Source organism: Lepidochelys olivacea (genome assembly GCF_965140295.1).
Source record: "Lepidochelys olivacea isolate rLepOli2 genome assembly, chromosome: 10".
In the NCBI taxonomy this organism is placed as follows: Eukaryota; Metazoa; Chordata; order Testudines; family Cheloniidae; genus Lepidochelys; species Lepidochelys olivacea.
Genome location: NC_140420.1, coordinates 52948010 through 52971523, shown reverse-complemented (window position 1 = coordinate 52971523; position 23514 = coordinate 52948010). Strand labels below are relative to the sequence as shown.

General features: G+C 41.6%; 2 protein-coding genes across 5 annotated transcripts in view; one reads left to right on the top strand and one right to left on the bottom strand.

Annotated features, from left to right (window-relative positions):
• Positions 1-10193, bottom strand: part of VPS13C (vacuolar protein sorting 13 homolog C) — a 193382-nt gene extending 183189 nt beyond the window's left edge. The window contains exons 1-4 of the mRNA XM_084641188.1: positions 10055-10193; positions 7191-7234; positions 2305-2347; positions 1319-1414 (exon numbers count right to left, since the gene is read on the bottom strand). Of these exons, the coding sequence (XP_084497314.1) occupies positions 1319-1414; positions 2305-2347; positions 7191-7234; positions 10055-10154 (283 nt within the window). The 5' untranslated portion in view covers positions 10155-10193. The remainder of the gene's footprint in view (positions 1-1318; positions 1415-2304; positions 2348-7190; positions 7235-10054) is intronic.
• Positions 10194-13023: 2830 nt separating this feature from the next.
• LOC311527458 (C2 calcium-dependent domain-containing protein 4C-like) overlaps positions 13024-23514 on the top strand; it is a 40517-nt gene continuing 30026 nt past the window's right edge. For all 4 annotated transcript variants that reach the window (XR_014713336.1, XR_014713337.1, XM_084641461.1 and 1 more), the window contains exon 1: positions 13024-14710. The gene's annotated coding sequence lies outside the window, so the exon portion shown is untranslated. The remainder of the gene's footprint in view (positions 14711-23514) is intronic.

The following is a 23514-nucleotide window of genomic DNA, read 5'->3' as shown; positions in this document are numbered from 1 at the left end:
GTGAGTATAGAGAAATCACCATTTTTCAACATTTATGATAAAACTCTAATCATTCCAAACTTATTTATGGCATTTTGAAGCGCAACAAACAAGACAACATAATTCATCTTCTGTGAATCCTTCTTTCAATGGCTCACAGGTCTTACACTATGCAACATAGCTGGAGGACTTCACAAGGTCCACAAGTCCTTCTCGATACTCTGACTTAAGATCCACTCAGAAGCCTGCAGAATTGGCAACTCATATGAATATCTCAGATACAAGATCCATGTGCCATCAAACACAGCTATTTCTATGTCTTTTGACTTCTTCATGCACCAGACCCACTAAATCATGGAGCTTCTAAAGTTCTACGAGAAAAGTAAGGATAATGGAACTGACAAACTTATTAATCTTACAAGTTGCACCTGGTAGGTTTATGAAATCAATGAGACAGTTCTGATTTAAGAGAATTAAAACTCTTCCATTGAAGTGCAGCTGGTAAAAAATTAGACAGTGCAGGTTATAAATTCTATTAAACCAGCATTTTTGGATCTAGGAATTACTGATTTTCCTGTCAAGATGAGAACTTTTAAGTTTCATAAAACCGCTAATGTAGATAAGGTTCATGGAAATTAACCATGTCCTCAGAGAAAAAAGGCAAGATCAAGAAGCATATCATTTTCAATGGTTAGAAATTAGACAAGATTTCCTGTAAAAGAATAAATTCATAGCCCTTGTGTACATTAGAACTTACCTCAGTATAACTTATTTTGCTCGGGGTATGAATAATCCACGCCTCTGAGAAATGTAAGTTATACTGACCTAAGCGCCAGTATAGACAGAGCTTCTCCCGCGGACATAGCTACTGCCTCTCGTGGAAGATGGAATAATTAAGCCGACAGGAGAGCTCTCTCCCGTCAGATTAGAATGTCTTCACCAGAAGCACTTCAACAGTGTTAGCTGCACCGCTGTAGTGTTTCTAGTGCAGATGTAGCCTAAGTCTAATAAACTAGTCCATTCTGGAAAAAACCTACAGAAGACAGAATAAGCAAGTTTAAGAGGGTTTATGGTTCACAAGTTGACAAAGGATAGGGAAGCAACTGTAGGGACAAGATAGTCTGTAAAAGCATCAAGTTTCTTCACTTGCCAATATTTGGCTAAAAATAAAAGTATTCTAATAATGTTTCTCTCTGGAAACAATGTGTAAGTGAGTAATTTACATTAGTTAACAGTTCCATTTTGTACTCATCCATATAGCATCATCTGATAGTAGTAGTTTTACTCCTCTTGCACCATGAATTATTCTATTTCACTATGATTTGATGACATTACTTACTTGCTCCAGGAACAATGAGCAGATATAAGCCTTCTAGTGTTGCAACCACTGCCTCACCATACAGATTTTTCCAAGGAATCTTCAGAGTAAGTTTATCTAAACAGACCAAAATACAATTCACATTCAGCTTCTTCTGCTACAAAGCAAAAAACTGAATAAGCCTAGAGCTTAATTTAGTTTGCGCTAAATTTCAAACACTGAAAAATACTGCCGATACTGTAAGATAAAGCAGGTCTTTAGCAGATGTTCACTTTTGGTTACCTCAGTGGCACATGAGCATTTCTAGTTTTGGTAACTTCTGAGAAGTACATCACTTCACTTTTCCAGAGCCCCCAATGCCTCAAGCTATATAAGCAGTGGCAATCACTAAAAAAGGACTAAAATTGGGGTGGGTGGGGAGTTACTCAGAAATAGACAATGCTGTAATACCTTGGGCCTGGGAACAATTTTTAAAAGCAATTTAAGTGATAAGAACATATGAAAAAATAAATGTAACATTAAAGATCTGTGTTCAGGTTCAAACATCTCCATATCAGAGGTCTGGACCATTACCAAAGCATATATTTCTGCAATGGGTTCTATATTGCAGCACAGTGATTACTACCAGGAATAATGTACCTAATGTGTATGAAAAGAAAACGTTTTCAAATTCAGCTTGTCCACACCAGATCTCAGGTTTGACCCCACATATCTGCTAGCAAGATCCCTACTGACAGGTTTTTCAGGAATGACATATTGGTATGCTAGAACAGGATTTTATTGTCATTCAGGAAAGATTTCAACACTTGCTATGGAATCAATGTTAAGACATCCACACAGCAAGTCAGTCATGGAAATCAAGCACTCAAAAGATCCATTTAAGGGAACTCTAAGGAAAAGGAAAATTGAGAGCAAGACAGTTTAGCATTAAGACTTACACTTTAACTTCCTCTTCAGAGTGAAAGCTTAGGTTAACCCAGCTTGTGTAGTAAGAAGTGTTTACTTACCTATTTGCCCAACCTTAACTTTAAAAGGCACATCCAGTTCACTCTGTAGGGAGAAAAGTAATAGTATACCCATTAAATTTCAGAGCTATCATCTACTTTTAAGATCAGCTCATTCTGCTGTAGAAACCAGGGTATCCTAGCAATCTTAGGACTGATTGACAAGGAAATTTGCCTTATGCAAAAATATTCCTTCAGACTGAGACAATGGCGTAACAGTGGTAATTGTGAAATTACAAATTAGGAAATTAGTGTGACAAACTCAAAATAAACTTCCATCAAGTACTGTAGATTATAATAGTTAAAATGAGGTTCATAAAACTTAAGACCAAGCTAATTAGTTACAACTAAGAACATGTGGCAAAGAGAGGTTAAAAATCAGATATTTTCCCAATAGACAGATCTTTAGGGCACAAAAAAAGGTAGAACCTAAATTACTTGTTATGTGCGTGTGTGTATCTATATACACACCCCTCAGTATGACTTGCAACATATGAAGTTATTAGCATAACCTTTTTTTCTTTACAGATAAATAATGCTCTCAGCAAATGCCAACAGAGCTAAAGTCACTCTAAAAAAAAAAAAAAAAAAAAAAAATCACTTTTCTATACAAAGGTTAAAGATAGCCATCAAATCCAAGAAGTAAGTTTCTGCCAAAAAGGTGAACTTGCTCTAGTGTAATCCGAATAGTTTAGACAAAACACACATGAAAACACTTAAAACGTGCTTTAAGTTAAGTATTTGCTTAAATCCCATTTACTTCTGAATCTTAGCATGCCCTTTTCTAAACAGAGATGCTTTCTTGAACTGAAGCCTCAGTGAAGAGAAGAATCTCCACACACAATGTGGAAGTTGGTAAGTGGCAAATCTCAAATATATTAGTTGATTAAAATCAGAGTTGACAGGAACCAGGATTTAGTCTTTCTGAAAGATCAGAAACTGAATGAGCAACCTCTATACACTACAGCCCTAATCGTAAAACTGATTCGGGGGGCAGATCCCTGTACCCATGTGGGTCAGCTTAAGATGATCTAAAGAAGTCATTTAAGTTCTAAATAAATGTATTTTATAAAAAGTTAAAAAATAAGTTTATAGTGAAATTTTCTTCTGTAAAGTTGACACTGCATAGCTTAGAAAATAATTAGACTGACAGGAACCTGGTTATAAAATAGTCTCTATTACTGAAAATGGGGTATTAAATAAATTATTGTATAAATCTGTGATACCCACAACCTTCACTATTCACTCACAAGCTCAACTATTCACACAAGAAAAAATAGCACTATTGGCTTATATTTTGTGGTATTTAAAAGGAAGAAAAATATTTTCCTCAGCTTTCCAGTAGTTAGGGCACTAACCTAGGCTTTGCAAGACCCAGGTTCAGGTCCCTGCTCTACCACAGGCTTCCTGCTCAACCTTGGACAAGTCATTTAGGTGGCAGTCTGTTCCTTAGTGCCCCATCAGTAAAATGGGGAGAAAAGCACTTCCTTACCTCATAGGGGTGTTGTACGATAAATACATCATGAAGCGTTTTGATATCTACTGATGAAAATCACTAAATAAGAGCTAGGTGTAATAATATTAATATAGCAAAGACAAGTTCAACACAAAACTCCCTGCCAATTATCAAGGACTGAGCAGACCCATAAAGCCATACAACGAAGATATGCTACCGTTCACTCAGGACAGTTTAACAACCACAGTCAAGAACCTAAGCTACAAAGTAGACAGTGAAACAAATACCAACACCACTTAATAGAGGGACCAAATGCGTCTAAGATTTAATCATACTCATTCAAATTCATTTTAACTAAACCAAAATATAACTTCTTCTAGTCTACATTAAAAGAAAGATTTGCCAGCTTTGGAGCATGTCTTAACTGACATGGGGTTTCTTTCACTTCCCAATTAGTTTCTGAAACTCCTTACTACTCTGATGCTTTTTTAATTAATCATATCAATTACTAGATTCAGGAGCCTGTGGGGTATTCTCAATCTCAAAGATTAAATACAAGCAATCAAACTCATCTCTCCCAAGGAGACAGATGTTAGCCACCTCTCCCCACTGACTGGGAGACAGATGCTAGAGCCTGGCTCCCTTTACAATTTGGTAAGAAAAAGCAAAAAAACTCCCCAAAGAAGTAGCTCCACCCCCAGTCAAGAAACGAAGTATCTGTTTTAAAACTTACCAACTTGTATTTGGTGTAAACAAAAGCAAGATGTTAATTGTTTCTTACTGAAATCACTATGGGTCCAAAATTAAGATAATAGGCTTTTAGAGAGATGAGTTTTAAATGAGAAAAAACCCTCAATTTCTTGAATAGATAAAAAACAAGATAGCATGGAAAACTAAATATCAGTGTAAATAAACAGCCGTGAACAAAATCTCTGTTTTGATTATTGCAAAAGAAGAGTCAATAACATTTTAAAATTGACCACTGACAGAAAGCTATTGCAACTCATTCTTACTTCATCTGTTTAAAAAGCAATCAAAAGGTCTGGAATATTTTAATTCCTTCATGTTATATATGCATATTAATACTGAGATTCACTGTGTACTTGAAGTCCCATAAGAAAATGTGTGTACCTCCTATACACTGTGCATTTAAAGTTTATCCCTCTCTTCTGAGTGGCCATTCCTTCCTAAGAAAGCTGCATATTATAAGTCATCTGTTCAGAAAGCTCAATTTAAAGCTTTTCCATCAGCTTTATTTTTTATAAAAAAATCTTATTTTTAATGTATGAAAAGGAGCATGAGTGAATAAAGTTAATTATACACATCACTCATTTTCTCACCACACAGGAAGCTATCATCCCATGTTTGGTATTGTGTTTGTGCTAGCAGTGTTCCACTTTCCTATTGTAATGCCACTGTTAGTCTCCTCTTCCCACTCTCTTTTTTCTTATGACTAAATTTCAGATAGTTACATTTGAAACTATAATTAAAAGGGACAAGCTTTGAAATACCTGTTTCACTGATCTACAGTCCTATAATTGAACATGCAGTTCAAACCTAACCTGCATTTCCAATACCTACCTTTTGAAACCTTTCATTTACTATTGCTCCGATCCACCATGAAGCCTAAAGGTACTGTACTCATACTACCAACTTGAGTAAAGTAGTGCTCACTTTTAGTTCTCTCTAAACTGTCTTACTTCTCTTTCAACCCTTATTCTGTTACTAATTACATGACAACACATCTTGCCTTGGGAACACTTTTGTTAGTCCTTGAACTGTAAAGCAGAAGTTCTGTTTAACCATGATCATGTACTGTAAGTACACTAAAGAAGAACCCACAACAGTTAGCATAAGGGCTCTATTACACATAGGATCTGTTGAATCTCTTGAAAGCAAGTGGAATGGAGTATCTGCTCTCTTCTGAGACAAGGTAGAACAGCACTTCGTAGTACCGGTAATTTTGTTACATGAAATGACCAACCTAAAGTATGACAGAAACCAAATGCTAAGCAATTGTGTTAAATCTAAATTCAAGTATTAAATCTATAACAGATCAGTTCCACACAGATTACATTAATATTGGAGAATGTTCCACTATTACCCTACTGCATACAAAATCAAATATATTCATTAAACACCATCCATTTCTTACAATACAGATTGCCACAGGCAGGCCCAAGTACTGTCTATTGGGCTCATATTTCAAGTAGTACTAGTCAAGGGAGCATTAGGTAGCGGTTACAGGCAGAGCAGAAGGCCAACAGGACTAAAACAGATGCTATTTTTCAAATAGCAGTTTTGATGTGGTCCTTGAATTGAAACTCTTAGAATTTATCAATTTGAATACATATTAAAGATCCCAAAGTAGGTAGCTGATTAAGAGTAATAATTTCCAAACACACCATAAGTAACATTTTCTTACAGACAAAAAAACATTTAAATGTTTAACAAAACATTTTTTATTTTTATGTATTGGACTGACATTTCTAGCAGTAATAGAGCACTACAGCAAGATAGCTTCCTCCAGCTAGGAAAGAAATTATTTCGGTGTTATTTTCCTAAATACAATAAAACCTATGGCTACAGAAATTTCCAAAGAGCAATAACATGCTTTATTAGTGTTACATTTCAGTTACTACAATTTTTCCTAGGCCTCTATATCAAATCCAATAGTGAAAAGCTGCCCACCTGCAAAAGCACAAGCTAAACTGACCAGCCCAGGTGCTTCAGCGACACATGCAACACCTACTTAAGTGGCCAGTCCCCATTCATGCCAGAAGAGAAAAGCTAATTACTCTGTTAGAGTGATACATAAAGTATCTGAAGTATTTTCTCAATACTGTGTAGGTTATTATTATCTTTAGCAGAACTTTGCTAGAGGCATATTATAGATCCTGCAGTGGGATTCACTCCGTAGTACATAAATATCTGCGAGAGCACCTACCAAGTAAAACTGGTCTGAGTATTTGCTCAGTTATAGAAATTGTTTGGAGTCAGCACAGGCACAAGGACCCACCCTTGCAGATCCACATGCAGGAGAAAAGCCTGGGTTTTAACTATTCAAAATATAATGACTGTAGAAGTCAAAATAAAGTAGTTCATTATATTCATTTGTTATGGAACGGGAGTAAGAATTTACATCAAGATGGTAAGAGTAGTCTACATGTGCAATTTGTTTTAAATCATCTTCAAAAAAGGTATGTCAATACCATTCATGTGAAGGGCAGAGATGCTGGAGGGTGAGACTGAAATCTTGTTTTTCTTATCCTTTCAAGCTTCTATGTATTACTGTTGCACCAGAACTCAAATATGAATAATAAAGATTATAAAAATCAAATTCCTAAGTCATTAGTTTATACGATATGGCTTGGTCATTGCAACCCATAAAAAAAGCATCCTAAAAAGCAACTGATTATATTAAGAGACTTACCAGCGCATTCTCTTTTATCTGCAAGTTATCTAGTGCCACGTTACCTACAAAGCAGAAGATTAAAACTATCAATACTCCTGTAAATAAGTAGGACTACAGTATTATTTAACAAAATAGGAAGAGGCATTTTTTCTGAGATTGGGGGGAGAGGGACATCAATAACTCTGATATCACTGGAGAAATTAAGTATTGCAAAAGGTATATATGTGACAGGGTTTGTGTGTGTGTGTGTGAGTTACTATTTTTGTTTTAAAAGATAACATAGCAAGAGAAAAATATTAGGTTTTTTCAGTTTACTTTCTTCATTTGACAGCACTGAGTATGTTAGTTGCACTAAATCGTCTACATAGTCTCTCGATGTCCCTTATTTTACTGGGTCTTTTAACAATAGGAAAAGAAACACATTTAACAAAAATATATGAATTGTAAAAAAATCACAAAATTTGCCTGGGCATCCTGGGATGATTAGTTCCTGTAACTATTGTAAACTTATTCAAAAATTTGCTAGATTTCAAACACTTGTTGCTACTCATACTCCATTTGCCTTAGGCATCAGAATTGAAGTATCATTCCCAAATGAGAGTTGGAGGCTCAAAGGATTACATAATAATGATGGAAACATACATAACCAGCTTCCCTGTACTGTATTTACATGCATGGCTTACAACAATCAGTTTAGCAATCAGTAAGTTTGCAGGCATACAGCTCTTACCACTGCAACAAGGGGGGAAAAGTGTGCAGTTAAGCAAAAAAAAAAAAGGGGGGGGGGAGGGGAATTGTTCCTTTTACGTTTCTAAGACTTTTTTTTAAGTATTAAACTCCTTACAGCAGGAGTTTCATCCATTTTATTGGCCCAATAAAGCACCACTCATAGTATAAGCACAGAAATAAACACAAAGGATAAGTTATGTGATGCTGGTAAGCCAAGTGCCAGCTCTGGCCAAGGCATACGAATCAGATGAGAACTGACAACTCACAGCTAGAAGCCAGGCAAATTCACTTGTGTATTAGTATAGATCAAAGTGACTATTAAGTATATAGGAATGTATGTGGTGTTTAACTTCATGAAAACTAATGGAATGCTGCAAGCATTATTTTCACTTATCTGTATCCTGATAGAATGTAATAGCAAACATTTACATTGGATACACCCCTATAACTAAATAGCTCATCAAACCAGAAAGCCTTGTGTAATGCAACTAATGGTCTCTAACAAGAAGATGTTAAATCGTGTTCATTAAACACAAATGATCCATTGCATGAGATCAAGGACCAAAGACTTTAAACGCATTCCTTTCCCCTCCCTCCGCACAGTGAAGAAGAGACCTGCGTGAGAACTGCTATTGTTAGCTTGGTTTCTTTGAGAAGCTGTAAATACGGCCACAAGGAAAAACTTCATCTCTGGACTGCTTGGATTCTAAACTGGCAGAACAACCCAATGAGAAGATGAAGATCCCCAAAGTTACTTTGAATAGCCCTAATGACTTTTGGGAAACTTGCAGTTTAATAAAACTCTGCAACCTTTTGGAATTATAGAGAATGCCTCACTCGTATGTATATTTGTACCTCCTTTAACCTCTCAATAACTCTCATTCCCTTTTCTCAGCTAATAAACCTAAGTTAGTTTACTATAATATTGGCTACCAGCATTGTGACAGAGCTAGTATGCAAATTGACCTGGGTAAGTGACTGGTCTCTTGAGACTAGGTGTAATTTGGAATATTTGATATTTCTGGTGTACGTGACCATTTATCACATAATCTATCTTGCTTGGGCAGCAGGACAGACTGGATTGTCTAAGGGAACTATCTGTGACTCCATTATAAAAGATTATTGTAATACTTTAGGAGTTACTGGCTTGGTGAAGTCTAATCAGAGACCATACTACCAGTTTGAAGGGTCTGCCCTGAGGCAGGCACTCACCGTCATAAGCCACACCAGAAAGAGTGACAAGTTATTTCAGACATTATTACGGTAAGGTTTTAAAATGTTCAATTCCCCTACTACCAAGTTAATGTCCACAGTACTGTCCCCCAAATATATCAGGTGCTGCTCAGCAGCTCAGACCTCCTCCATCTCCCAGCCATTGCAACACCCTGCATATGTACAACCAACTTTCTTCTGCCAACACAACATGGTTCCTCTAATGCTCCCCAGACTAGCTGATTTAAAGAAATACTTGTTTTGCTTGCTGGCTTAATGATCTCATTGTTCCTCCTCTCAGTCAGCTTCTTGCTTCAGACCAGACCAGCCCAACAGAGCAAACAACTCACTGCAGAAGGTACCACCCTAAACCAGAATTTGCTTTGTAGGGTTTGTTTGTTTTTGGGGTTTTTTTCGGGGAGGCTTCCGGTATCGACCACTGTGTGTCTCACCTGCAACGTTAATTTCCTCTAGCAGCTGGGGCCGACGGGGGAGAATGATTCTGAATTCCTCTCTAGACCCTGTACCCCTACCCAGCTCCCACCCGCGGGGAGAACATGCCAAAACCAGGCATCCCAAAACTTATCCTCCCCTCTCACCCCTTCCCCCCATTTGCAAACACCGAGCTCCAGGGCCTGGCTGCCCGGGCTTGGCGGAGCGGGGGACACCTGGGGCGCTGGCTGCACCCCGCCCCAGTAACTCGACACCCCGGTGACAGAGCAGAACCCCTGCCTCGGGCGCTGTCCAGCGCGAAGGGAGGCAGCCCGGCCACAGGCCCAGCCCGTGCGGCGGCCGCGCTGGGGGAGGGGCCCGTCCAGACAGGGAGGGGGTTTAACGGTCGGAGCCCGTGCAGACAGCGCTGGGGGTGAGGGCTAACTGCAGACCGCTCCCCGGCCGGAGCCGGGGCAGGGGGGCGCTCACAGGCCCCGCCCCGCGCTTACCCCCCCAGATGCCCAGCTTGAGCTGAGACTTGTTGAGGTTCTCCACGTAGTCGCCCAGGAAGCGGTTGAGCAAGTCCGCCACCACCGACTCCAGCACCATGGCGGCGGGCACGGGAGCACCCTCGGGGTCAGCCGGAAGGTGGGGGCACGAGACGGAGGCCTGGCGCGCACCTAGCAGCGCCCTGCTGTCATGTGACTGGCGGGGGGAGGGGGCGGGTCCTCGCCGCAGCCCGCGCGTGACGATGTCGTGGAATCGGCTGTCAGCCCTCGGCCGCCCTGTCACGCACAGCGTCGCGAGGCCTCGCGCGAGCCTGGCCGGTCCGCAAGGGGTGGGGATCCCCTCTCCTGCCAGCCCCCGCCTGCACGGCCCCTCCCGCCCGACAACCAGAACGGGGCCCCCATGGCCCCGCACCCATCCCAGCGCAGCCTCGGTATTGCGCACGGCCGGGGATCCGGGGTAATGGGCCGCCCCCGCCGGGGAAGGACGGGGTCTCCTGCCCTGACGCTGGGCGGAGCGCGGCCCCCACATCTCGCTCCCCCGGACAGGTAGGTTTGTGGGAGCTTGGAGCAGAGGAAAGGCTACCGCAGGGCGAGGCGTGTTCAGAGCGTGGGGCCCCTCATCCTGAGCTCGCAGAGAGAGGACAGAGCCATCCCACGCCCCGCACCAAGGGCGAGCTCTTTGGGGTGTCCATGTACGAAGGCAGCCTGTCAGTTTCAGCAGCTAAGCTCATCACTTGCTGGTTGTCCTGGTATTGTTTGTGTCAAGTCAGTGGGGTCAGATTCTGTAAACAAAGTCCCTTCGGCAAAGACAGAGGGTGGTCACTTCACTGGCTGCCTGCCCCCTCTAATGCAGATGAACGGATGGCACATTTCAAGGAGGTAAAGGACAAATGTATGACTAATAGGCGTCAAAACATATTTCAGACACACCATCTCACAGTACTTCATTTATGATTCCCGATCACAGGGCATCACACTCTATAGGGCTCTGCATAGTTACTGCTTAGATTGAACCAAATGAGCCCAACCCATGAGCCCTGATTAGGCACCAAATAAGGAACATTCCTTAAAATGGACAAATGGTCACCATATATAGGGTCCATCTACAAACACAGAAAAATCCTTATGACCCTATAGCAGCTTTTGTGGAAAATAATGGGAATTCATCTTCCACCATGAAATCTAATCCCATTTTAACTGAAGATTGCAGGGACACAGAATGGCAGATTTTATGACTGCAGGTGGCACACCTACTCCTTGTTCATATAATAGTTCAGCCACGAGCCCTGATGTACCTGCACTTTAGGTACTCCAAACTCAGCACTCTGTCATATCCTTTTATTGTTTATATTACATTAACTCCCTGTATGTCTTCAGGCATACAGAAGGAAACCAACCCTGCCCCAAAGCACTAACAGTCTTGAAAACCATTAAGGATGGGAGAAAGATACAATATACCGAGCAAGTGGTCAGGGTGAAGATTAGTCAGGCCCTATTACTTGCATTTGATTTTTTTTAAAATATATACATCTCCTCAGTTAACCTCTATTAATCATTATTAGTTGGCTTACTTGTAAACTTAAAGGTAGGTATGAGAGATTTGTAGGTGAGGGAGAGTTATGAATGAACGTGAGCCTTACAAAGCAGCTCAGGGTGGATTTTGTGTGTGTGTGTGTGTGTGTAATTTGCTAAATTTAAAAAAAAAAAAAACCTGATAAAACTAATTCCATCACATACAGTTATATTGACATCCATGTGGTTCATCAACAGGGTTGGAAGCTGTAGATCCATCACACGAACTATTGACTCTTGAGCTAATGGAGTAACTAACAGCGGTGGTAGGCCATCATTCTCTACATGAACCATCACTAGAGAAGGATGACACGTCTCCATTGAGTTTCACAGATATTTGCTGACAGCAGAAGAATGTGAGACACTGGAATACTGGGTTCAGTTCCAGGCTCTGGAGAGGAGCATGCTCTAGTTGGCACACTCTTTTCTCTCCTGTTGCCCGCAAGTGTGACCTCTTTTGCCCAGTCCCTTTGAACCTGTCCCAGTCTTCCTTATGCCAGTATTCCCTGTCTCCAGGGGCTTCTTGCCCCTCTTCCAACCCCATTTCCCAACCAGTTCTAGTCTCCCGCAATGGTCCTCCCCAGCCCTCCTGTTTTACACACAGACCCTCCCTCTCCTTGTCTAGCCAGTTCCTATTGCCCTCATCCCCACAACTCCTCCTTCTCTTCCTGCACTGTCTCTTCTCCTACAAGTGCTCAGGCAACCCTGTTCCATGCCCTTCAGCTGCTTTCCCAATCTGAGTTGTTCAGCCCCTGTTTCACTCCCACCTCCCACTCTTTTTATCCAGGCAGTTCCATTTTTTGTGCCCGTCTCTCCTTGTCCCATCTACCCCACCTTCAACCCAATACTAACTCTTGTCCCCTCTCTCCTTCAGCTGAGGTAGCTTCCTCCTCCACACCGTCTGAATGTCCATAAGGGGAAGAGGAACTGAGAGCATTGGAGAAACAGTCCAGCAGTTGTCAGATCCTGTATCCATCTTATTGCAGCCAGAAGCAGCAATTTCAAATAAAGTCCTCGTCACTGGCTGCAACCCTGGTTTGGAGTGTGCTCAGTGCAGACAAACTGTTCTGAGAATTTTAGCAGTCAAACTTCAATAACTCACTACTGAGCCTGTTCAAACAGACATTTAGAAGGTTTATAACTTGGCCAGATCTTCACAGGGAGTGCCAAAGACACATCCCTGAAACCAGGGCAAGCCCCCATCTGAATTTCAAGTCTTTGTTCCAAATCTTGGAGAAGCTGGAGCTTCCAAAAATAAATAAATAAATAAATAAATAAAGCAAAAACTTGCAACCTATTCATTAAGAGGTGTATAATAACGTGTTTTTCCCTAATTTCATTCCTGGAAACTGCTGATCTGTTTTGGTTTGTTTATTTTTGCTGAAACTCAAAAACATTTCAGCCTAAAGCAGACATATCATATGGGTACTTTGAGCATGAACAGTTTAAATCTGGCAAAATTATAAGCAATTTGAAAACTTAGTGTTGGACAACCTTAACAAGCTTCAGTACCTGCTCCACCTATAGAATATACGTAAGAGTAATATGAAAGCATAAATGGAACGGCAGTTACTATCTACATGTATTAAGTGGCCCCTTCAGTCTCAGAAGTGGGTATGCCAGCAGGAGAAAGAAAAAACAATGGTCCTTTCAAAGAGTACATGCCCCTTGCTGTGGGCATTCAGCGCCCTTGTTGTCTTCAAAAGAGGGCTCTGGGTTGATTTGCTACACTCTTGTGTTTCACCAAAGCATATTGGCTCCACAGCACTTAATAGAAGGGTTTATAATTCCACCCCTTGTCCTGGAGCACAGTTCTTCGAGTGTTTGCTCATATCGATTCCAATTAGTTGTGTATGTGTGCACCGCATGCACAGTCGCCAGAAGGGTTTTCCCCTAGCAGCACCTGTCAAGTCGGCTGTGGAGCCCCCTGGAGTCGCATCTTCATAGTGCAGAACTCAGGGCCTCTGGTTTCTGGAGGAACTGCTGCTTCACATCAATGTTGGGGAGCACAGGGCATTCCGTCTGGCATTTGAGACCTTTTGGCCTCTCCTGGAGGGCAAATGCATATCAGTCCTGACAGAAAAATACAACAGTGATGTTTTTTATCAACAGACTGGGAGGAGCATGCTCCTCTCCCCTATGTCAGGAAGTCCTCAAGCTCTGGGAGTTCTGCATAGCACACTCAATACTCATGGAAGACTCCCCAGGTCTCAGAACGAGCTAGCAGACCACCTCAGCAGGTCTTTTCATAATCACGAGTGGTCTATTCACCTGGACGTAATAAGCAATATCTTCCAATGCTGGGAAGTTCCCCAGAACAATCTGTTTGCCACAGAGGGCAACAGGAAGTGCCTGCAATTCTGCTTCTTCCTGAACCACAGCCCGGGCTCATTGGCAGACGTGTTTCTTCTTCCATGGAAGGACTACCTCTTCTACACGTTCCCTCTGATTCTGCTAGTTCACAAGGTCCTTCTCAAGATCCGGAGCGACGGAATCTCGGTGATCCTGGTGGCACCAGCCTGGCCATGTCAGCATTGGTACACCATGCTACTGCAGCTTTCAGTGGATACTCCAATTACTCTGCTGTTAGTTCCAGACCTCATCACTCAACATCACAGTTGTCTCCAACATCCTAATCTCAAATCTCAGCACCTGATGGCTTGGAAGTTGCATGGTTAAACCTGCTAGAGCTCATATGCTCAGACCCCATTAGGGAGGTCCTTTTGGGTAGCAGAAAACCATTCACCAGAGCTACTTACCTGGCCAAATGGAAAAGATTAGCAATTTGGTGCTTGCAGAGCCATATCCCTCCAACGTAATCGTTGGTTCCCTTTATCTTGGACTACCTGCTAACGTTGAAACAGCAGGGCTTGTCTCACTCCTCGATGAAGGTTCACCTGGCCGCCATCTCACGTTTTCACCCAGGAGAACATGGCCTCTCTATCTTCACTAATCATATGGTGTGACGGTTCCTCAAAGGGTTGGACAGGCTGTATCCTCAAATCCAACAGCCCACCCCAGCTTGGGACCTTAACCTGGTACCCTTGAGGCTGATGGGGCCCCTGTTCGAGCCCCCCCAAAAAAGTAAGGTTTTATTTATTATATCACTTTTGTTACCTCCCAAGTTTCCCAACATTTTATCAATGCTTCTGAAGTTTCACATACTCTTATAGATTTTTTTTGAGGGGGGCAGTAGTGATGCTGTCAAAAGGAGTAAAGAAATTTTATCAAGCTACATTGGGAAACAATATGCTACACACCCTCATAGTAATAGTAAGATATTTCTGCATAGCCTGTGTGTTAGGATACTTTAGACTCAGCTTTTGCACAGCCCACTGGTAGGTATCAGATTCAGTAATACTAGTTATTTTTCCTCTGGGTATTATCCTCCATTCTCCTCTCCCTCTACTACACTTCTGTCAATTTATTTGATTTTTTTTTTTTTTGAAACATGCAGAGTTATTGAGTGTGGGGGAATGGTCAGGTTGTGTAAGACTCACAGCAGCATGAGTCTGGGAAAGTATGAATGTAAATGCAATGCTTATCTGCTACGCCCACATACACTTGATATAATGGCTTATACTCTCAGCAGTACTCCTAACTGCAAAGCTTCCTTTCATATACCCATGATTAGCTATGTGGTACAAATCTTGCCTTAGTTCCTTGAGTCCTTATTTGGACACAAGCACAGAACCACTGTCATATTTAAAAGGATTATTCAGATAGTGACTTCATATGCTGAAGGCATTATTTTATGCGATCTGAGAACAGTACAAAATATTTTCCCATTGTGTCCTAAATAAACTTTTCATCAAAGGCCGCAACAGAAAGTAGAAAGTATTACTCCTTAAAAAAGCATGATGCTTGTGCTTAATTAAGTAGATTATTGAATCAATCTTTTAAAAATTCAGATTAGTTAAGTTAATTGATGTTAAGAAAGGGATAAAAGGGCAGTGAGTGAGCTATATATGATCAAGAAACAAACATTATTTGAAAGATTTACAACAAAATTGTTTCTACAATACATTTAATATGTTACTGAATCATAATTAAGGCCATTCTTAATTCACAATATTGCAGAAATTGTGGCTTCCACCGCAATTTTGACAGTCGCAGCCCCGGCCGCTGCTCTCAGCCCTGGGTGGCCGCTCTCAGCCCTGGGTGGCCACCAGTCAGAGTCCCCACTCTCAGCCCCAGGCTGCCAACAGCAGAAAAATCACAGAAAAGTAATTAACCTTATTACCTCAAATAATAAGGTCCATTATTACTTTTCCACAATTTTCCATGGCTTGTCCACAACTCAGTCACAATTTTTTGACAATCGTCCCGTGATTTAAATAAGGCCTTAATCATAATCAGATGTTTTTTATATATCTAGAAGCTATGATGCAGCTCTCATAGGCACAATATCAGAGTTGTGCAAAGGGCAGATGTTAAACTGGTAGCAGTTTCCAGAGTTACTGTTACTGTTCCAGTGTTGCAATGAATGGTTAGATTAATATGAAGGGATGCATTGGAAAGCAAGTCCTCATGTCTCATTTCACTTGGAGTTGCTACATCCTCCCTTAAGTGCAAAAAGGGCATGGTTCTGTCCATCCACACTGCTTTTGAGATAGCTAGCTCCACCAGGAGGCTGTGACTATCAGAAATGTTTCAACTTGGGAAACAAGCACCAAGACTTTAGCTGTCACATGTAATTTATCACACTGGATAAAGGGGAAAGTACCATACCTCTTTCTCTCAACCTCATATGTCCTGCACAGGACAAGTCAACATCTGGTTAATTTACACATACTTAAGCAGTCAACAAGTCAACAGTGGTTAATTTACAAATACTTAAGCAGATGACAGCCATCTTTCATCTTGACCTATATATGTTCCTTTTACAGACACTAGACAGAGCATATATTGACTCCTGCTATGTGACAGGAATAAATGAAGTCTATTTTCTAAACCATGTCTTTTGCACGAGACCTTTTCTTATATGTTTGTGTAGCTTCTAAAAGTGTACCAGGTCAAAATATATGAATAGCCCCTGGTGGCATGTGACCTGTTAGAGATGAGTAAGAGGTGACCATCCCAATTCCAGATTTTTCTGCAAGTCAGTAGTATTGTCGGCAAACTAGAGGGTAAAGTACTGCTACATGTGACATATCCACAGATACTGAGACCAGTAGTCCACTCCAGAGTGATCATTGGGACTAAAACCAATTATGCCAAGTCATTCCAGAATTTTAAGAGTACTGTGATCCATGGAGGAACAGCACTTGGAAAGCCACACATTCTCTTTACAAGAAGCCTGTTCTCAGAAAAGACAAATGAGTATTAGCAATATGTTGTGTTGCAGCACAAAGGTGAATACCAGGGGCCAAGATCTGGCCCTGTAGCCTTAATTATAACATCATCTGATACTATTGTGATGAGGAATTTACACCACAGGTTTATCAGTAGATTGTTGGCATAAAAATGTCCAAACTATTTATTAGGGTCTGAGGAATGTTTCAAAGGAGGGTTGTTTGGTTGCTTGGTTTGTTTTGTTTTAGTTAGTTGGTTAAAAGCTTTATTTAAAATCTCAAAAGACAACTAAGGTTAAGATGAGGGGGGAAACCCATACATTTCAGGTGTGTCATGCCACAAAATTGCTGTATGACTCCACAGTACAGCACCCCTAGAAGATAATGCTGTTGTTGGCTGGTGAACAATGCCTGTGCTGTTGTTGATTTCTACTGATTGAAATAGTATTCTGCCCCAATAATTAGGAACAATATGGTAGGGAGAGATGGGGCATTAAGGAAGGACATTGAAGTCACAATGAGATGTAATCTTATTTCCTTCTTTACTCCTAGAATCATGGACAAGACTGACTTGGAAGGTTGAGTCACTGTTCTAGAAACTGGCCAAGGAAAAACAAATGACCGTGTCAGAGCTGCAGAGCCACTTGGCATTGCTGCAGCAGAGAGAGATATGAAGCTTAAATTAGATGGCACAGAAAACAGATCAGGGAAAAAGAATGTTAGTGTGACGGGTTTGGTCACAGAGACCCCCTTGGAACTGTCACCTGACATGCTGGAATTACCTTTGAGCCCGTTTTCCCTGCCAGCTTGGGACTCCAGAACTCTGCCTTGTTGAGTCAAACACACTAGCCTGCTGCAACACAGACCCATAGAATAATAGAATCTCAGGGTTGGAAGGGACCTCAGGAGGTCATCTAGTCCAAGCCCCTGCTCAAAGCAGGACCAATCCCCAATTTTTGCCCCAGATCTCAAATGGCCCCCTCAAGGATTGAACTCACAACCCTGGGTTTAGCAGGCCAATGCTCAAACCACTGAGCTATCCCTCCCATGTCTGGTCCACCCTCCCCCCCCCCCCCCAAAGCTGCAGACTTTAACCAAAACCTGCTCAGCACGCAGACAACCAGTTCCCAATGGGATCCAAATCCCAAATAAATCCATTTTACTCTGTATAAAGCTTATACAGGGTAAACTCTTAAATTGTCTGCCCTCTATAACACTGATAGAGAGATATGCACAGCAGTTTGCTCCCCCAGGTATTAATCACTTACTCCAGGTTCATTAATAAACAAAAGTGATTTTATTAAGAATAAAATAAAGTAGGATTTAAGTGGTTTCAAGTAGTAACAGACAGAACAAAGTAAGTCATCAAGCAAAATAAAGCAAAAACACACAAGTCTAAGCCTAATACATTGAGAAACTGATTACAGGTTGTAACAAAGTTCCTGCTCTACCTTGGTGGGTCTTGTGCTTATTGGCGGATTTGCTCGCCTTGGAGCTTCACGGCAGCCCTCAGCTTGGCCGCTTTTCTGAATTCACAGTCCAGGTCGACTCCTCCTGTGTCTGACCAGGAGTTGGGAGGATTTGGGGAGAACCCAGGCCTGCCCTCTACTCCGGGTTCCAGCCCAGGGCCCTGTGGAATGCAGCTGTCTAGAGTGCCTCCTGGAACAGCTGTGCGACAGCTACAACTCCCTCGGCTACTTCCCCCTGCCTCCTCCCAACACCTTCTTTATTCTCACCATAGGACCTTCCTCCTGGTGTCCAATAATGCTTGTACACCTCAGTCCTCCAACAATCCGTGTTCTCACTCTCAGCTCCTAGTGCCTCTTGCTTGCAGCTCCTCACACGCACACCACAAACTGAAGTGAGCTCCTTTTTAAAACCCAGGTGTCCTGATTAGCCTGCCTTAATTGATTCTAGCAGCTTCTTGATTGGCTGCAGGTGTTCTAATCAGCCTGTCTTAATTGTCTCCAGAAGGTTCCTGATTGTTCTACAACCTTTCCTGTTACCTTACCCAGGGAAAAGGGACCTACTGAGCCTGGGGCTAATATATCTGCCTTCTATTCTCCTGTAGCCATCTGGCCCGACCCTGTCACAAGGTGAAATCTTACCCTCCAAGATGTTCCAATAAGCTTCTTTCACAGACTCGACTCCTTCCTAGACTGGGCCCAATCCTTTCCCCTGGTACAGTCCTTGTTAGTTTCAGCAGACATCTTTAGGTGGAAACTAGGGGTTTTCTCATGACTGGCAGCAACCTTGTTCTGTTTGGCACAAGGTGGGAATCTTTTGTCTCTCTGGGTCCCCATCCTTCCTTCTAAAAGGAAAAGCATCAGATTTAAGATGGATTCCAGTATCAGGTAACATGTTCACATGTCCTGTGAGACCCCAGCCTGCATTCTTCCAGGGCTGGCCCGCATGCACCCAGAAAGGTTTACAAGTAAACAGACCATTTACAACCAATTGTCCTAGTCAATGGGAGCCGTCAAGCTTCCAAACCACCATTAATGGCCCACACTTTGCATACTTACAATAGGACCTCAGAGTTATACTTCATATTCCTAGTTTCAGATACAAGAATGATACATTCATACAAATAGGATGAACAGACTCAGTAGATTATAAGCTTTGTAATGATACCTTACAAGAGAGTTTTTGCATAAAGCATATTCCAGTTACAGTATATTCACACTCATAAGCATATTTCTATAAAACATTATGGAGTGCATTGCCCATTAGAATTGAAAGGTTGCCTGAAAAAGCTGAAAGAGACAATCCAGTATTGTATGTCAGAACTTTAATTGCAGAGTTCTTAAATCTGAGATTTTTGGAAGAAGTGAAAGTGAACAGAACACATAGGGGTGTTATTCCCTCCACTGGGGCCGCATATCAGACCAAGAGATCCGATTGTGAAATTTCTTCATTAAGAGCAAAAAATATTGAAGTATGGGTAAAAAGCAGAGAGCATCCAGCACTTATACTGAAAAACCACAAACTGCATTTTTTTTCAGGCTTTCCTGGAAAGGGGCTGGGGAAAATTACAGCAGTACTCAGGAGGGCAGAAATCCACTACAAATGGGAATTCCCTTTTAAACTCTCATTCAGCTTCCAAAATTGGTATCATATAGTAAGACTTTAAACAAGGAAAAATATATTCTAGTCGCTTGGGATAGAAATCCAAATCTCAGATATACAGATGGATACTCCAGAGGTAGAAACTAATTATAAGCTGCTGAAAAAAATATCTTGGCAGATGAGGAAATCCATGAAGAGGAGGGTGGGGGAGGGGCGGGGAAACAAACTCTGAAGAATGTACTGGCGGTGGCAGAAGTGAAGCTGAGCAAGAGGGATTCCTAATATCTGAGGAGTAACCTAACAATTAACTAGAAGGGACTTATTCAGAATCATCAGGAACCAATAGTTGAACATTAACTATGTAAATGTTGTAAAGGATTGGAGCCTATCTTATAGCACCCTCCTCCTACCAGACCAGGTTTTGCTCTTGCTGAGACAGTTCATTTCCTGGGGTAGTTCTGTCTCAGCTCTCTCACAGAATCCAGGAAAGCAGTTTCCAGCAGAGTTAGTTGTTAATTTTATATGAAGTCTTTTTAACAAATTAAACCTTCACAAACTCTTCCCTCAAAAGTCCATGCAGGCCAAGTAATCTCTTCTCCTAGTCTGTCCCTCACACCAGTAACTTCAGCAACCCAAAAATTCCTGGCTCTTGCCTCTGAGCCTCAGTAATAAAGGACTTGACATGATCGTGGACCAATTCAACATCTTCATTTCTGTGGTGTAGATCATACTGATTTCTTTTCTAGCAGCTGGCCGGATTACCATTCTGTACATTAAAATGGGTTGAATTACAGTTTTATATATGCTACCTTTTAACTGTATTGGCATCTTTTTGTCACAAAGAACTGGGGTTAGCTCCCAACATTTGCACCAAGCAGCTTTTGTATGATGCCATCATCAGCCACCATTGATCCTAGGTATCCAAATTCTTTCACTCTTCTAAGCTCTCTGCCTTTTTTATCCTTTGTGATGAGTCTTCCTCCCGCAAGTACCATAGGTTTGGTCTTAATAATGTTTCTTCTAAGTCCCGTCTGCTCAAAACTATGTTGCCACGGTTCAAAGTTGACTTGCTGCTCTCAGTCTTCCACACAGACATTAAATCATCAACAAATAGTGTGTTCCAAGTCAGTCCTCCCTTATCACATCCATGACAACCACAAACAAAAAGGGACCCCGATGCAGGCCAACAATTGCTTGAAATTCTCTACTGTAGCCGTATTAGTTTTGACTGTGGTAGTCATTACATCATGCCAGACCTCCAGGAATAGCTGCCAAATAGTGCCAATTTTGAAGTGATTTGTCAGCTGGAAAGGGATTCAAATCATGAGCCAAGTGACTTGGAAGTTCCAAATCCATATATAGATGTCCTTCTGCTAGTAGAAAGTCACTAAGGAACATATTCAATAGTTGCATGCTCATCAAAGTAATTGACAGTGTAAGCTGAATGCCTATGCAAAATGAAATGCTGATTTAAGTCCAGTACCTGCCCCTCTGTAGTGGTGATCCGGATCAGCCAGAACTTCTGTTAATAAGGGGGTGCTTCAGGTCCAAACAGAGAAAAGACATTAATAAAACCCTTATTAACTATTTCATGCTGTAACAGTCTTGGGTTTTGTATCAAGTTGTTGCTGGCTTACTCCCATTGTAACCACCATAAAAAATATTTTTAACCTTTTATTTAACTAAGAAGGAAAATAGCACATCTGAAACAAAGAATTGAATAAGTAACATTTTCCCTTAATTCCCTTCCCTTTAACTATATAAGAAGCTTTGATGGTACTGAATGTTCTTTTGGCAAAAACAGAAGAAATTCAAGACCATCTTAACTAATTTTCTCTTTGTTGATGAAGAGAAGCTCAATCCTATTCCCTTTCAGGCAAAACAAGACATACACAGGTGCAACAACAGAAAATACAGCTTCTGTCTTACGTTTTTTACTCACAGACTTGCTACGGAGAAACACAGGCAGCACGCACCATTTTATCAGACACTCTGAAAACTGGGAAACCTACCTGCATAGGGCTGCTGAAGACACTGCTTTTAGCTTCCTCTCTGCTCACAGGCTTACAGCAGTGTTGCAGAGGGGAAAATGTCTTGGCTGGTTATGCCAGATTCTTATTCGACAAAAGACAGCAAAAGGACGTTAAGAAAGAGGAGAAATAAGGTGAGAGAAGAAAATAAGGGAGAGAATGATAGGAGTAACCAAAGGCTCTCAACCCAACAGTTGTTCAGATTATAGCCAAGGTGTGAGAATCTGCAAGTCTGGAACTTGGATCTGCTGGCACCTGGGCAGCTGCTGTGTCCACGGCACCACCACTGGAGGGCCCATGGATGTCCTAACTGGCAGAGCCTGATTGGCCCAGGCACACTATTTAAGGCCTAAGGAAAACATCTGGAGACCATCTGTGCAACTAGGCAGATCCCTGGCTTGCTGCTGCAAACAGACCCTGCTGTGCATTCCTGATCCCTTGCCTCATTCCTGATCCCAGTTCCTGGTCCTCATCCCTGCTTCTGATGTTTCACCTTGCCTCTCTTCCACTAACTCTACTTCATCTTAGAGACTAACCAATTTATTTGAGCATAAGCTTTCGTGAGCTACAGCTCAAGTGACAGCTCAAGCTGTAGCTCACGAAAGTTTATGCTCAAGTAAATTCGTTAGTCTCTAAGGTGCCACAAGTACTCCTTTTTTTTTTGCGAATACAGACTAACACGGCTGTTACTCTGAAATCTACTTCATCTGACTCACTTAGCTCCATTGCAGTTCATCAACATCAACTCCATCATGATCCTACAGCATGACTCCAGGACAGATTGCTGCTTCTGTCCTTGACCCTCTTGACTGAACTCTGAGTATGTTCTCAGTCCCTTGCCCTCAGGCTCTGGCTTTGACCCCTGCCCCCCATAATTGGGGTCCTGACACTAAATAAGTGGGATGGTGACATCTTCTGGTTCCTTCTCAGTGGCCCTCATCTGGTTAGGGCAATTAAAGATCAGAAAAACAAAGGCTCAATGGTGTCACGGTAGATTGCAGGTTCCCAAGATAGACTGGGGGAAGCAGCCCTGATAGTAAACCTCATTACTTCCAGTTCATCCATGTCACTGATCCCTTCTTTCGGCGTCCCGATAATATCCAAATATGAAGATATCAAGATAATATCCAAAAGAAGGAAGCAAACATCCCATTAAAATTAACTAATCAAACCATATTTCAATTATTTCAACTATAAACATCTCCTACTTCTAGAATCTTTCATCTCACTGTTATGCCAACCTACGATTTATTATAAGCCTTGAAGATCTGTATCACAGTTCTTTAACAAGTCATTTTGTACCAATATTTCTGTTTCCAATGCTGCATATTTTATAAACAATTTAATACTGTGAAATGAGTTGTACATTTTTTTTTACCTCAGACAGTGATACAGGCCTTTGCACAGTGGTGCTTGCCCATGACTGATGCACCCACATATTGACTTATTGGGGCAGGAAAGGGACAAATGGAATACTGAAATGCTTGTTTCCAAC